At 43.2% G+C, this 18,708-nt stretch overlaps 1 protein-coding gene across 10 annotated transcripts in view; it reads right to left on the bottom strand.

The window, feature by feature from the left end:
* The window catches only part of LOC139761196 (annexin B9-like), a 91,098-nt gene that overhangs the window by 66,481 nt on the left and 5,909 nt on the right, over positions 1-18,708 (bottom strand). For 5 of the 10 annotated variants that reach the window (XM_071685235.1, XM_071685233.1, XM_071685234.1 and 2 more), the window contains exons 3-4: positions 18,034-18,072; positions 16,156-16,932 (exon numbers count right to left, since the gene is read on the bottom strand). In XM_071685235.1, coding sequence (XP_071541336.1) covers positions 16,156-16,932; positions 18,034-18,072 — 816 coding nt within the window. The remainder of the gene's footprint in view (positions 1-16,155; positions 16,933-18,033; positions 18,073-18,708) is intronic. The other 5 variants (XM_071685239.1, XM_071685240.1, XM_071685241.1 and 2 more) reach the window with 1 other exon arrangement.

The raw sequence follows: 18,708 nt of genomic DNA, 5'->3' as shown, positions 1-18,708 counted from the left end.
GTGAGACATGACTGAACACACCACTGACGTAAGGTGGACATACTGAACACACCACTGACGTAAGGTGAGACATACTGAACACACCACTGACTAAGGTGAGACTGACCATAAACACACCACTGACGTAAGGTGAACATGACTGACACACACTGACTAAGGTGAGACAGACTGAACACACCACTGACGTTAAGGTGAGACATGACTGAACACCACTGACTAGTGACAGACTGCCAACACCATAGTAATGAGACATGACTGACACAACACGACGTAAGTGTAGACATGACTGCAACACCCACTGTAAGTGAGACAGTGACTGAACACACCTGAGTAAGTGAGACATGACAACACACCACTGACGTAAGTGACGACATGACTGAACACACCACTGCGTAAGGTGAGACAGACTGAACACACCACTGACGTAAGTGAGACATGACTGAACACACCACTGACTAGTGTGAGACATGACTGAACACACCACTGAGTAAGTGGACATGACTGAACACACCATGTATGAGACAGACTGCAACATCCATTAGACGTAGTGCTCTGAACATCCATGTTGTGACAGACGAACCAACATCCAGTAATGACGACGTGCCAACATCCATGTTATGACGACGTGCCAACATCCATGTTATGACGACGTGCCAACATCCATGTTATGACAACGTACCAACATCCATGTTATGACGACGTGCCAACATCCATGTTATGACGACGTGCCAACATCCATATGATGGCAAGAGCCAGTCATGTGGTCCACCCACACATGGAGACGTCAACACCTGCACCTTACTACTGCCTACCTCACTACCACTGTACCACCCAGCACCATTGTGGAACACACCACTGACGTAAGGTGAGACATGACTGAACACACCACTGACGTAAGGTGAGACATGACTGAACACACCACTGACGTAAGGTGAGACATGACTGAACACACCACTGACGTAAGGTGAGACATGACTGAACACACCACTGACGTAAGGTGAGACATGACTGAACACACCACTGACGTAAGGTGAGACATGACTGAACACACCACTGACGTAAGGTGAGACATGACTGAACACACCACTGACGTAAGGTGAGACATGACTGAACACACCACTGACGTAAGGTGAGACATGACTGAACACACCACTGACGTAAGGTGAGACATGACTGAACACACCACTGACGTAAGGTGAGACATGACTGAACACACCACTGACGTAAGGTGAGACATGACTGAACACACCACTGACGTAAGGTGAGACATGACTGAACACACCACTGACGTAAGGTGAGACATGACTGAACACACCACTGACGTAAGGTGAGACATGACTGAACACACCACTGACGTAAGGTGAGACATGACTGAACACACCACTGACGTAAGGTGAGACATGACTGAACACACCACTGACGTAAGGTGAGACATGACTGAACACACCACTGACGTAAGGTGAGACATGACTGAACACACCACTGACGTAAGGTGAGACATGACTGAACACACCACTGACGTAAGGTGAGACATGACTGAACACACCACTGACGTAAGGTGAGACATGACTGAACACACCACTGACGTAAGGTGAGACATGACTGAACACACCACTGACGTAAGGTGAGACATGACTGAACACACCACTGACGTAAGGTGAGACATGACTGAACACACCACTGACGTAAGGTGAGACATGACTGAACACACCACTGACGTAAGGTGAGACATGACTGAACACACCACTGACGTAAGGTGAGACATGACTGAACACACCACTGACGTAAGGTGAGACATGACTGAACACACCACTGACGTAAGGTGAGACATGACTGAACACACCACTGACGTAAGGTGAGACATGACTGAACACACCACTGACGTAAGGTGAGACATGACTGAACACCCACTGACGTAAGGTGAGACATGACTGAACACACCACTGACGTAAGTGAGACATGACTGAACACACCACGACGTAAGTGAACATGACTGAACACACCACTGACGTAAGTGAACATGACTGAACACACCATCTGACGTAAGGTGAGACATGACTGAACACACCACTGACTAAGTGAGACATGACTGAACACACCACTGACGTAAGGTGAGACATGACTGAACACACCACTGACGTAAGGTGAGACATGACTGAACACACCACTGACGTAAGGTGAGACATGACTGAACACACCACTGACGTAAGGTAGTTAAGGCTCGAGAGAAAGGGAAGCTGGCAACCCCCCCCCCCCGGCACACACGTAATTACAGGCTGAGCAGCCACCATACCCCCCCCCCCCCCTCCATGATCCCCACACAACCTCCCTCCCTGCCAAGTGTAGCCAACACACACACACACACACACACACACATGACCCCCATACTATCTATGTCCTACTGCCAACACACCATCCTGTGTGCAGATGAAACACTTGGCTCCAACACACACACACACACACACGAGACTCATGAACGAGTTCTTGTTCCAAGTGTCTGGCAAGAAACACTCTCTTGAGACAGTGGCCATACTTACATACACAGTGGTCATACTTACATACACAGTGGTCATACTTACATACACAGTGGTCATACTTACATACACAGTGGTCATACTTACATACACAGTGGTCATACTTACATAGAGAGTGAACTGTGCGTCCCACTCACACACACAACAGCTTTCGTAAAATGCAGTAGATGCCGTTATGATCTGCGAACACCATACTACGTCTGGCTCTCTCTCTCTCTCTCTCTCAACTTTGTGAGATTCTGAGGGCGGATTTCTCACGTTGAAAAGCGGTCTCAAAAGTTACCATAAAATTACTAGAACTGATATATATATATATATATATATATATATATATATATATATATATATATATATATATATATATATATATATATTATATATATATATATACATATATATCTTTTTTTCTTTTCTTTCAAACTATTCGCCATTTCCCGCGTTAGCAAGGTAGCGTTAAGAACAGAGGACTGGGCCTCTGAGGGAATATCCTCACCTGGCCCCCTTCTCTGTTCCTTCTTTTGGAAAATTTAAAAAAAAAAATGAAACACGATAAGTTCCCAAGTGCACTTTCGTGTAATAATCACATCATCAGGGGAAACACAAGAGAGAAATATAACAGTCTGTTGATGTACATCGAAGAGACGAAGCTAGGACGCCATTTGGACAATCACATGTTTACCAAATGGCGTCCTAGCTTCGTCTCTTCGATGTACATCAACAGACTGTTATATTTCTCTCTTGTGTCTCCCCTGATGATGTGATTATTACACGAAAGTGCACTTGGGAACTTTTCGTGTTTCATTTTCTCCGTGGACTCATAGGAATATCTTGATCACGCGCAAAATTGTGAACCTTTCCAATATATATATATATATATATATATATATATATATATATATATATATATATATATATATATATATATAGACGGATAGATACAGAGAGAGAGAGAGAGAGAGAGAGAGAGAGAGAGAGAGAGAGAGAGAGAGAGAGAGAGAGAGAGAGAGAGAGAGAGAGAGAGAGAGAATGAAAGTTTGCAAACACACATGTACAAGGTCATGAGAGAAGGCCACATACACACACACACACATGTATGGGACACAAAGTATTGATTTTACGGGAAGAGTGAACGGTGAGGAGGTAGCCAGGCTGGCGCCGCGAGCTGGCGCCAGTCTTCCTGCCTCACACTCTCCTCCATCAACTTCAAAAGGCTGCGCTGCGATCAGTAGCAGGGAAGCGTGAAGTTCTTTTAACAGGATGATACAGGCCGAGCCACGTAAGGGGATAACCTCACATCAGTCGATATATATAATGAATTACTTTAGGGATAAATGAATTACTATCTATAATGAATTACTTTAGGGATAAATGAATTACCATCTATAATGAATTACTTTAGGGATAAATGCATTATCATTTCCCACATTGTACATGACCGACATTTTCGTAATGATCATTTCATTGTTAATATCCGAGACCTCTAATGTTCGTACTTGTAGTAACGAAGTTCAAACTAACAATCATTACCTTGCGTTATGATCTCATGACAAGGACAGTAACAATTATCATGACAAGGACAGTAGCAATTATCATGACAAGGACAGTAACAATTATCATGACAAGGACAGTAGCAATTATCATGACAAGGACAGTAGCAATTATCATGACAAGGACAGTAGCAATTATCATGACAAGGACAGTAACAATTATCATGACAGGGACAGTAGCAATTATCATGACAAGGACAGTAGCAATTATCATGACAAGGACAGTAGCAATTATCATGACAAGGACAGTAGCAATTATCATGACAAGGACAGTAGCAATTATCATGACAAGGACAGTAGCAATTATCATGACAAGGACAGTAGCAATTATCATGACAAGGACAGTAGCAATTATCATGACAAGGACAGTAGCAATTATCATGACAAGGACAGTAACAATTATCATGACAAGGACAGTAGCAATTATCATGACAAGGACAGTAACAATTATCATGACAAGGACAGTAACAATTATCATGACAAGGACAGTAACAATTATCATGACAAGGACAGTAGCAATTATCATGACAAGGACAGTAGCAATTATCATGACAAGGACAGTAGCAATTATCATGACAAGGACAGTAGCAATTATCATGACAGGGACAGTAGCAATTATCATGACAAGGACAGTAGCAATTATCATGACAAGGACAGTAGCAATTATCATGACAGGGACAGTAGCAATTATCATGACAAGGACAGTAGCAATTATCATGACAAGGACAGTAGCAATTATCATGACAGGGACAGTAGCAATTATCATGACAAGGACAGTAGCAATTATCATGACAAGGACAGTAACAATTATCATGACAAGGACAGTAGCAATTATCATGACAGGGACAGTAGCAATTATCATGACAAGGACAGTAGCAATTATCATGACAAGGACAGTAGCAATTATCATGACACGGACAGTAGCAATTATCATGACAAGGACAGTAGCAATTATCATGACAAGGACAGTAGCAATTATCATGACAAGGACAGTAGCAATTATCATGACAAGGACAGTAGCAATTATCATGACAAGGACAGTAGCAATTATCATGACAAGGACAGTAGCAATTATCATGACAAGGACAGTAGCAATTATCATGACAAGGACAGTAGCAATTATCATGACAAGGACAGTAGCAATTATCATGACAAGGACAGTAGCAATTATCATGACAAGGACAGTAGCAATTATCATGACAAGGACAGTAGCAATTATCATGACAAGGACAGTAACAATTATCATGACAAGGACAGTAGCAATTATCATGACAAGGACAGTAGCAATTATCATGACAAGGACAGTAGCAATTATCATGACAAGGACAGTAGCAATTATCATGACAAGGACAGTAGCAATTATCATGACAAGGACAGTAGCAATTATCATGACAAGGACAGTAGCAATTATCATGACAAGGACAGTAGCAATTATCATGACAAGGACAGTAGCAATTATCATGACAAGGACAGTAACAATTATCATGACAAGGACAGTAGCAATTATCATCATGAACTTAGTAAACAACTTCTTGTGCACGTTACAACACCTACTCACTCACCATTATTAACCCATACTCATGTTCACACAAACTATCTACAAATGAGAGTAATTAACCTAATTTTTTTCTGAGGTAATTACTGGCTTCCTTTTGACTTAATATGTATAGCCTTTATGTTGTTATGTGTAACTGTATAGTTACGATCATCAGGTGTAGATAACACATACCTGGAGACCAAGTTACATTTACACCCTCACATACACTCTCTCTACCTTACACACTCACTCTACCTCACCTCATTTACCTCACTCTCTATACCTACACACAACTTCCTACCTCACACGATCACACTTCCACCTCAACTCACTCTCTCTACCTTCTACACCACTTACTCTCTTACACCTCCTTATCACCTCTACACTATGTCACTACCACGCCTCTTACCCACTCCCACCTTCCTACACCACTTGATCTATCACGCTTACCACTCACTCTACCCACTAATCATCATTCACCTCACACCACTTCTACCTAATAACCTCCACACACTCCACTTCCTACCACCCTCCTACCACTCCACTTCCTAACCCACACATACACCTCTTACCCACCACCACCTTCTACCTCACAATCACTTCCACCTCCACCCACTCCCACCTCACACCACTTCTCTACTCACCCACTCCCCTTACCTCACACACTCACTCTCTCTACCTCCACACTCACTCTCTCTACCTCACACACACACTCTCTCTACCTCACACACTCACTCTCTCTACCTCACACACATCACTCCTCTACTCACCCACTCACCTTCTAACACTATGACACTACCACCTCCTTACCTCACACCTCACCTTTCTCACCTCACACCACCCTCCTTACCTCACACACCACTTCTCTCACTCACACACATCACCTCCTCCATCTACCTTCTACACCACTCACATCTTCCACCCTCTTACCTCACACACTCACTCTCTCTACCTCACACACTCACTATCTCTTACCTCACACACTCACTCTCTCTACCTCACACACTCACTATCTCTACCTCACACACTCCTTACCTCACTCACACCTACACCACTTACTCTCATACCACCCTCCTTACCTCACCCACCTCCTACAACCACTGTCTCTTACCAACGCCTCCTTACCCACTCCCACTTCCTACAACCACTAGATCTCATTACCACGCCTCCTTACCCACTCCCACCTTCCTACAACCACTATGATCATCATACCACCCTCCTTACCCACTCCCACCTTCCTACAACCACTATGGATCATCATTACCACGCCTCCTTACCCACTCCACACCTTCCTACAACCACTATGGATCATCATTACCACGCCTCCTTACCCACTCCCACCTTCCTACAACCACTATGACATCATTACACCCTCCTTACCACTCCACCTTCCTACAACCACTATGGATCATCATTACCACGCCTCCTTACCCACTCCCACCTTCCTACAACCACTATGGATCATCATTACCACGCCTCCTTACCCACTCCCACCTTCCTACAACCACTATGGATCATCATTACCACGCCTCCTTACCCACTCCCACCTTCACTTACAACCACTATGAGTCATCATTACCACCCTCTTACCCACTCCACCTCCTACAACCACTATGGATCATCATTACCACCCTCCTACCCACCCCACCTTCCTACAACCACTATGATCATCTACCACGCCTCCTACCACTCACTCCACACCAAGAATATACCCCCTTTACCATCCACCTTACAACAATTCATCAGTTGCCACAAAGAACTCCGTTTACATTTTTTTCTTGTTTCATTACAAGAAGAATGCAAGATACCCCGGCCCTAACAACCCTCTCTCCTCCAACAACGTACACAATCAAACTACCAATCAGCCAGCACAACCCAGACCTCCCTATTGGTTATGGTAACGGTAGCTTGTTACGTGAGGCCATACAAACGTTATCTTACAGTCATCACACATGAGGTAAGGTCTACTGGTCTACGTTGGTAACATGACCACACAAAACTTGCAGTAAACAAGTAGAGATTATTTATAACCCAGTTATATATATATAAACACAACCATCTTCTATATAGTGAACTTTTCCAGCAAGAGTAGGCTACAACAAACACACACACATAGGCTTCCATGGTGCAATGGGTTAGCGTTGCTGACATTGCTTCATGCACGGGAACGCCCGGGTTCGAATCTTGGGCGCACCATTCAACCGACAGCCAAGCTAGCTGTTCATCCCCCACCCGGGGGTTTGGTCGATAAATGGTTACCTGGTTTAGACGGGCGTGCGTAAATACATGGTAATCAATATATAAAGTTTATTTATTCAAATAATTCCGACTGGCTGGTGTCATGAATTCAGTTGTGGTTTTGTAAACCCATAACTCATGCTTACGTGGAATACACTCCTTTTCCCTACAACCAGTTGTGACGTCAATTCTAGGTCACGTCATAAGAACTACTTCCCCTGTAAGCTACTCTGTTTTATCAATCGTGTTTACATTGAACAAGTGATCCAAATATTATTCCAAACGTAAGTTATATTGTGTTTGTGGTTATGAACCTTTCCTCTGAACTTCTGGAGATGGGGTATGCAGAAAACTTCTTACAATGCTTAAGTATGCTTAACCCCAAAGAATTTTACTTAACTTTATGAATTTTGCTAAGCATGTTTCTGAAAGCTGCCCTACGCTTAAGTATTTTCTTAGCAGACGACACATTTTGACCCAAACCGCATTCCATACTTCTCAAATATTATGCTCGAGTTTTGCTAAGCATCGTGCTTAGTCCTTTTCTGTGTGGCACTTAAGTCACTTGATCAGCTAAGCATAAAAATAAGCAGAAATCTAAGAATTTTTCAGCATACGGCCCCTGGTTCCTAGTTCTTTTAACTAAGGTTTCAAAACCTTATCTTTATTAATTACGATTCTAAAATCCTTTCTTGTATATGTAGTCACTATATCCTTCTTGTAACTAAACCATAACTGTCTACTCTAAAGGTTCAAAACTGACTATTGTGTATGCGAATCCTCACACTGATCATTCTATCTTAACTTTTTAAAATATATTTGTAAAGACGTCAAGTTATGCGATGAAGTTTCTCAAAGCCCAATACACCAACGCTTCATCTAACACTGGTACAAGTCCATAACCATTAATACAGAAACTTGGCTCAGTCTACAACGTACCATCTTGCTGAAACTGAGGCACAGATCAAGATGAAACTTAGGCACAGATCAACACAAATGTTTGAAGTGACACTTCACTGTAGCACGTCCTTGTCAGGTGACACGAACTGTCCAGGTTAAGTTTGACTGTAGTCATGCCACAATTCACCCACACACCACCTAACTAATCCGATAAATGATAAACGAACCAAGAGTTCACACTGACTGAACCAAGTCCCTACCATTGTGTTGTGCGTGTCCACATTGTTGACTGAAGGATAACATGTGAACACCTCCCACATAATGGGATAACATGTGAGTAATGAAGAAACAATGATATCATATCATTTATCTCAACAAGCCGGTCCAACTGTTATCATCACAACCCTTGTACAAGTGGAGCAGGCAACCTTGCACAACCAATATGTTATTAAGTTATAAAAGGATGTTTAGTGTTATTCACAAGGATACAGAAAGATATGGAAATATGATAAAAATGAACTAATTAACTGAGAACATGTATAAACGCTACCGTCTACTGACAATTATCATTACACACACACACACAGACAATATATAACTATTTATTTGAGAAGTGAAGTATGATGACCCCTTGTGTTGTGGCAGAGAAGTATCAGTGTAGAGTGAGACCATGTTAAGTGAAGGTGATGCAGACTACATCCATGTTGTAACACTGGAGAATCATCTTCCAAGTGAGTGCATTGTAATGATATAACAAATGACCATACAACCTACTCTTTATCCACTTATGAATTATATAACAAATGACCATACAACCTACTCTTTATCCAGTTATGAATTATATAACAAATGACCATACAACCTACTCTTTATCCACTTATGAATTATATAACAAATGACCATACAACCTACTCTTTATCCAGTTATGAATTATATAACAAATGACCATACAACCTACTCTTTATCCAGTTATGAATTATATAACAAATGACCATACAACCTACTCTTTATCCACTTATGAATTATATAACAAATGACCATACAACCTACTCTTTATCCAGTTATGAATTATATAACAAATGACCATACAACCTACTCTTTACCCACTTATGAATTATATAACAAATGACCATACAACCTACTCTTTATCCAGTTATGAATGATATAACAAATGACCATACAACCTACTCTTTATCCACTTATGAATTATATAACAAATGACCATACAACCTACTCTTTACCCACTTATGAATTATATAACAAATGACCATACAACCTACTCTTTATCCAGTTATGAATTATATAACAAATGACCATACAACCTACTCTTTATCCACTTATGAATTATATAACAAATGACCATACAACCTACTCTTTACCCACTTATGAATTATATAACAAATGACCATACAACCTACTCTTTATCCACTTATGAATTATATAACAAATGACCATACAACCTACTCTTTACCCACTTATGAATTATATAACAAATGACCATACAACCTACTCTTTACCCACTTATGAATTATATAACAAATGACCATACAACCTACTCTTTATCCACTTATGAATTATATAACAAATGACCATACAACCTACTCTTTATCCACTTATGAATTATATAACAAATGACCATAAAAGTGATAGTAGGATGGAAATGGCCATATAATATTGGGGATATAAAGCCAGACAAAATATGTGTAAATACTACAGGGAACTACATACTACAGGGAACTACATACTACAGGGAACTACATACTACAGGGAACTACATACTACAGGGAACTACATACTACAGGGAACTACATACTACAGGGAACTACATATCATGACTGTCTAAAATGCATGTTTCATTCTCAGTAGACACGTGAGGTGTAATAACCATATACAAGAAAGTCTTCGTAATAAACAACAATTCAGGAGAAACATTACATCATCATCATCAACATAACTGTCTCGGGTCTGGATCACAACTTACCACAACTCGTGTAATGATAACTGATACTCTACACATGAACCATTATATACATACACACACACACACACACACACACACACACACATATATATATATATATATATATATATATATATATATATATATATATATTATTTATATTTTTATTTTGCTCTGTCGCTGTCTCCCGCGTTTGCGAGATAGCGCAAGGAAACAGACGAAAGAAATGGCCCAACCCACCCCCATACACATGTATATACATACACGTCCACACACGCAAATATACATACCTATACATCTCAATGTACACATATATATACACACACAGACACATACATATATACCCATGTACACAATTCACACTGTCTGCCTTTATTCATTCCCATCGCCACCTCGTCACACATGGAATACCATCCCCCTCCCCCCCTCATGTGTGCCAGGTAGCACTAGGAAAAGACAACAAAGGCCCCATTCGTTCACACTCAGTCTCTAGCTGTCATGTAATAATGCACCGAAACCACAGCTCCCTTTCCACATCCAGGCCCCACACAACTTTCCATGGTTTACCCCAGACGCTTCACATGCCCTGATTCAATCCATTGACAGCACGTCGACCCCGGTATACCACATCGATCCAATTCACTCTATTCCTTGCACGCCTTTCACCCTCCTGCATGTTCAGGCCCCGAGCACTCAAAATCTTTTTCACTCCACCTTTCCACCTCCAATTTGGTCTCCCACTTCTCGTTCCCTCCACCTCCGACACATATATCCTCTTGGTCAATCTTTCCTCACTCATTCTCTCCATGTGCCCAAACCATTTCAAAACACCCTCTTCTGCTCTCTCAACCACGCTCTTTTTATTTCCACACATCTCTCTTACCCTTACATTACTTATTCGATCAAACCACCTCACACCACACATTGTCCTCAAACATCTCATTTCCAGCACATCCATCCTCCTGCGCACAACTCTATCCATAGCCCACGCCTCGCAACCATACAACATTGTTGGAACCACTATTCCTTCAAACATACTCATTTTTGCTTTCCGAGATAATGTTCTCGACTTCCACACATTCTTCAAGGCTTCCAGGATTTTCGCCCCCTCCCCCACCCTATGATTCACTTCCGCTTCAATGGTTCCATCCGCTGCCAGATCCACTCCCAGATATCTAAAACACTTCACTTCCTCCACTTTTTCTCCATTCAAACTTACCTCCCAATTGACTTGACCCTCAACCCTACTGTACCTAATAACCTTGCTCTTATTCACATTTACTCTCAGCTTTCTTCTTTCACACACTTTACCAAACTCAGTCACCGATAGGTCCAGTAATTACCTGATAATGATGAGACCCAATGAATGCTGTACGTGTGTGATGATGGCTCAGGTGATCAATGTGATGATGGATCAGGTGATCATTGTGATGATGGCTCGGGTGATCAATGTGATGATGGCTCGGGTGATCAATGTGATGATGGCTCGGGTGATCAATGTGATGATGGCTCAGGTGGTCAATGTGATGATGGCTCAAGTGATCAACGTGATGGGTCAGGTGATCAATGTGATGATGGGTCAGGTGATCAATGTGATGATGGCTCAGGTGATTAATGTGATGATGGCTCGGGTGATCAATGTGATGATGGCTCGGGTGATCAATGTGATGATGGCTCAGGTGATCAATGTGATGGCTCAGGTGATCAACGTGATGATGGGTCAGGTGGTCAATGTGATGATGGGTCAGGTGATCAATGTGATGATGGGTCAGGTGATCAATGTGATGATGGGTCAGGTGATCAATGTGATAATGGCTCAGGTGATCAACGTGATGATGGGTCAGGTGATCAATGTGATGATGGGTCAGGTTATCAATGTGATGATGGGTCAGGTGATCAATGTGATGATGGGTCAGGTGATCAATGTGATGATGGCTCAGGTGATCAATGTGATGATGGGTCAGGTGATCAATGTGATGATGGCTCGGGTGATCAATGTGATGATGGGTCAGGTGATCAATGTGATGATGGCTCAGGTGATCAATGTGATGATGGCTCAGGTGATCAATGTGATGATGGCTCAGGTGATCAATGTGATGATGGCTCAGGTGATCAATGTGATGATGGGTCAGGTGATCAATGTGATGATGGCTCAGGTGATCAATGTGATGATGGCTCAGGTGATCAATGTGATGATGGCTCGGGTGATTAATGTGATGATGGGTCAGGTGAGCAATGTGATGATGGGTCAGGTGATCAACGTGATGATGGGTCAGGTGATCAATGTGATGATGGGTCAGGTGATCAATGTGATGATGGGTCAGGTGATCAACGTGATGATGGCTCAGGTGATCAATGTGATGATGGGTCAGGTGATCAATGTGATGATGGCTCGGGTGATTGTGATGATGGCTCAGGTGATCAATGTGATGATGGCTCGGGTGATTAATGTGATGATGGCTCAGGTGATTAATGTGATGATGGCTCGGGTGATCAATGTGATGATGGGTCAGGTGATCAATGTGATGATGGCTCAGGTGATCAATGTGATGGGTCAGGTGATCAACGTGATGATGGGTCAGGTGATCAATATGATGATGGGTCAGGTGATCAATGTGATGATGGGTCAGGTGATCAATGTGATGATGGCTCGGGTGATTAATGTGATGATGGCTCAGGTGATCAATGTGATGATGGGTCAGGTGATCAATGTGATGATGGCTCAGGTGATCAATGTGATGATGGGTCAGGTGATCAATATGATGATGGGTCAGGTGATCAATGTGATGATGGGTCAGGTGATCAATGTGATGATGGGTCAGGTGATCAATGGGATGATGGCTCGGGTGATCAATGTGATGATGGGTCAGGTGATCAATGTGATGATGGGTCAGGTGATCAACGTGATGGGTCAGGTGATCAATGTGATGATGGCTCAGGTAATCAATGTGATGATGGGTCAGGTGATCAATGTGATGATGGCTCAGGTGGTCAATGTGATGATGGCTCGGGTGATTAATGTGATGATGGGTCAGGTGATTTTGATGATGGCTCAGGTGATCAATGTGATGATGGCTCGGGCTGATTAATGTGATGATGGCTCAGGTGATCAATGTGATGATGGGTCAGGTGATCAATGTGATGATGGGTCAGGTGATCAACGTGATGATGGGTCAGGTGATCAATGTGATGATGGGTCAGGTGATCAATGTGATGATGGGTCAGGTGATCAATGTGATGATGGGTCAGGTGATCAATGTGATGATGGGTCAGGTGATCAATGTGATGATGGGTCAGGTGATTAATGTGATGATGGCTCGGGTGATCAATGTGATGATGGGTCAGGTGATCAATGTGATGATGGGTCAGGTGATCAATGTGATGATGGGTCAGGTGATCAATGTGATGATGGGTCAGGTGATCAATGTGATGATGGCTCAGGTGATGAATGTGATGATGGCTCAGGTGATCAATGTGATGATGGGTCAGGTGATCAATGTGATGATGGCTCAGGTGATCAATGTGATGATGGGTCAGGTGATCAACATGATGATGGGTCAGGTGATCAATATGATGGGTCAGGTGATTAATGTGATGGCTCGGGTGATCAATGTGATGATGGGTCAGGTGATCAACGTGATGATGGGTCAGGTGATCAATGTGATGATGGCTCAGGTGATCAACGTGATGATGGGTCAGGTGATCAACGTGATGATGGCTCAGGTGATCAATGTGATTATGGGTCAGGTGATCACTGTGATGATGGGTCAGGTGATCAACGTGATGATGGGTCAGGTGATCAATGTGATGATGGCTCAGGTGATCAATGTGATGATGGGTCAGGTGATCAATGTGATGATGGCTCAGGTGATCAACGTGATGTTGGGTCAGGTGATCAATGTGATGATGGGTCAGGTGATCAATGTGATGATGGGTCAGGTGATCAATGTGATGATGGGTCAGGTGATCAATGTGATGATGGCTCAGGTGATCAATGTGATGATGGGTCAGGTGATCAATGTGATGATGGCTCAGGTGATCAATGTGATGATGGCTCGGGTGATCAATGTGATGATGGGTCAGGTGATCAATGTGATGATGGGTCAGGTGATCAATGTGATGATGGGTCAGGTGATCAATGTGATGATGGTCAGGTGATCAATGTGATGATGGGTCAGGTGATCAATGTGATGATGGGTCAGGTGATCAATGTGATGATGGTCAGGTGATCAATGTGATGATGGGTCAGGTGATCAATGTGATGATGGGTCAGGTGATCAATGTGATGATGGGTCAGGTGATCAATGTGATGATGGGTCAGGTGATCAATGTGATGATGGGTCAGGTGATCAATGTGATGATGGGTCAGGTGATCAATGTGATGATGGGTCAGGTGATCAATGTGATGATGGGTCAGGTGATCAATGTGATGATGGGTCAGGTGATCAATGTGATGATGGGTCGGGTGATCAATGTGATGATGGGTCAGGTGATCAACGTGATGATGGGTCAGGTGATCAATGTGATGATGGGTCAGGTGATCAATGTGATGATGGGTCAGGTGATCAATGTGATGATGGGTCAGGTGATCAATGTGATGATGGGTCAGGTGATCAATGTGATGATGGGTCAGGTGATCAATGTGATGATGGGTCAGGTGATCAATGTGATGATGGGTCAGGTGATCAATGTGATGATGGGTCAGGTGATCAATGTGATGATGGGTCAGGTGATCAATGTGATGATGGGTCAGGTGATCAATGTGATGATGGGTCAGGTGATCAATGTGATGATGGGTCAGGTGATCAATGTGATGATGGGTCAGGTGATCAATGTGATGATGGGTCAGGTGATCAATGTGATGATGGGTCAGGTGATCAATGTGATGATGGGTCAGGTGATCAATGTGATGATGGGTCAGGTGATCAACGTGATGATGGGCCAGGTGATCAATGTGATGATGGGTCAGATGATCAACAAGTATGTTGTACACGTGATGATGGGTCAGGTGATCAATGTGATGATGGGTCAGGTGATCAATGTGATGATGGGTCAGATGATCAACAAGTATGTTGTACACGTGATGATGGGTCAGGTGATCAATGTGATGATGGGTCAGATGATCAACAAGTATGTTGTACACGTGATGATGGGTCAGGTGATCAATGTGATGATGGGTCAGGTGATCAATGTGATGATGGGTCAGATGATCAACAAGTATGTTGTACACGTGATGATGGGTCAGGTGATCAATGTGATGATGGGTCAGATGATCAACAAGTAAGTATGTTGTACACGTGATGATGGGTCAGATGATCAACAAGTAAGTATGTTGTACACGTGATGATGGGTCAGATGATCAACAAGTATGTTGTACACGTGATGATGGGTCAGGTGATCAATGTGATGATGGGTCACAAGTAAGTATGTTGTACTTACGTTGTAAGGCAGGATAACGCCACCAGCTGAGGACTGGAGCATTGTGGCGCGCTGGGTGGTGGCGGCTGGGCTACCTCCTCCCGGCTGCGAGTATGGGGCAGCTCCGCCCCCAGGGTAGGGGCTTGCCCCACCACCTGGGTACTGCTGCTGGCCCCCGGGCGTGGCCCCAGTAACCTGGCCCCCGGGCGTGGCCCCAGCAACCTGGCCCCCGGGCGTGGCCCCAGCAACCTGTTGATAAGGCGCGCCTCCCGCGGCCGGTGGGTACTGGGCACCACCTTGGCCAGGTGGGTAACTTGCATACGTGGATCCTCCCGGTGCAGGTGGGTAGGGTGATCCTCCCGGTGCAGGTGGGTACGAGGAGCCTACCGGCGCAGGTGGGTAGGGTGATCCTCCCGGTGCAGGTGGGTAGGTAGATCCTCCCGGTGCAGGTGGGTAAGGTGATCCTCCCGGTGCAGGTGGGTAGGGAGATCCTCCCGGTGCAGGTGGGTAGGGTGATCCTCCCGGTGCAGGTGGGTAAGGTGATCCTCCCGGTGCAGGTGGGTAGGGAGATCCTCCCGGTGCAGGTGGGTAAGGTGATCCTCCCGGTGCAGGTGGGTAAGGTGGTCCTCCCGGTGCAGGTGGGTAGGGGGAGAAGCCAGCTGCGGGCGGGTAGACAGAGCCAGGTTGCTGCTGGCCGTACGGAGCCGCCCCGCCCCCGGGGGCAGCCGGGTAGGGCGTGGCTGGTGGGTACTGGGGCGGGTTACCTGGGACTGGGGGATACATGGAGTACCCAGAACCCTGTCGGGGTAGAAAGATGCACAATGAACCTGGAGAAACGATTTAGGATCAACCAACTTCCAACCTGAACTACCATTATTACACTGATGGTGCGTGGCATTACTGACCCCCAGTGTGCAGCCACACAGGTCAACACATGACCCCACTGACGAGAGTGATCAACACACTAACTAACCAGGTTAATGAATTACATAATACAACGCTACTCACGTATGGGGTCAAAGGTCAGATAAATGAGGTCATATTGAGTACAGATGTACAACCACGTCCAACACTCACTTTCCATTATTAACACATAAACATCTAAACTATCTCAACAACCAACTCCACTACATCACAAAGACCAAATCCTCACAATTAATACAGTGAAGGTAGTAATTGATTGTACCATCTTTACTAACGATCCTAATAATGGATAACAATTGTTCCTGAACCTATCTATAACTAGGCTATGAACTAGTTATGATCTAGGAGGTAATCATGAGCTAGGACACTAGGCTATGAACTAGTTATGATCTAGGAGGTAATCATGAGCTAGGACACTAGGCTATGAACTAGTTATGATCTAGGAGGTATTCATGAGCTAGGACACTAGGCTATGAACTAGTTATGATCTAGGAGGTAATCATGAGCTAGGACACTAGGCTATGAACTAGTTATGATCTAGGAGGTATTCATGAGCTAGGACACTAGGCTATGAGCTAGTTATGATCTAGGCTGCCAACTGTTCTTGAAGTCATGCACTAAGCTGGGCTGGTCATGCAAATCATAAATAAGAACACAACTACATTAATCACAACGTACGATGATGATGATGTTGTTAAATACAACACAAAACAAATGGTTGCGAGTTATAATCTGGATTAGTTAGTTATGAACACAGGAAAGAATCAATACTGCTCTTACCAACATAACAACTCACAAATTAAGTTCATAAACGTTAAGAAAAATACGTTCAGCTCTCGAACAAAGTAAATTACAACATACATGTTAACTCATATATATATATATATATATATATATATATATATATATATATATATATATATATATATATATATATCTTATCCTAGCACAATACACACATCACACCAAACCTACAGAATACGTTGAAGGCAGACAGTAGGGATAGTATGTTCCCTGAGAGAGAGGAGAAACAAAAGGATTGATATATATAAAACTGCAATAATAATAAGGCAGATCATGTGTACAATAATGAGGCAGATCATGTGTACAATAATGAAGCAGATCATGTGTACAATAATGAGGCAGATCATGTGTACAATAATGAGGCAGATCATGTGTACAATAATGAGGCAGATCATGTGTACAATAATGAGGCAGATCATGTGTACAATAATGAGGCAGATCATGTGTACAATAATGAGGCAGATCATGTGTACAATAATGAGGCAGATCATGTGTACAATAATGAGGCAGATCATGTGTACAATAATGAGGCAGATCATGTGTACAATAATGAGGCAGATCATGTGTACAATAATGAAGCAGATCATGTGTACAATAATGAGGCAGATCATGTGTACAATAATGAGGCAGATCATGTGTACAATAATGAGGCAGATCATGTGTACAATAATGAGGCAGATCATGTGTACAATAATGAAGCAGATCATGTGTACAATAATGAGGCAGATCATGTGTACAATAATGAGGCAGATCATGTGTACAATAATGAGGCAGATCATGTGTACAATAATGAGGCAGATCATGTGTACAATAATGAGGCAGATCATGTGTACAATAATGAGGCAG

Source organism: Panulirus ornatus, chromosome 39 (genome assembly GCF_036320965.1).
Source record: "Panulirus ornatus isolate Po-2019 chromosome 39, ASM3632096v1, whole genome shotgun sequence".
Lineage (NCBI taxonomy): Eukaryota > Metazoa > Arthropoda > Malacostraca > Decapoda > Palinuridae > Panulirus > Panulirus ornatus.
Note: the sequence above shows the minus strand (reverse complement) of the source record. Positions and strands in the feature narration are given on the sequence as shown.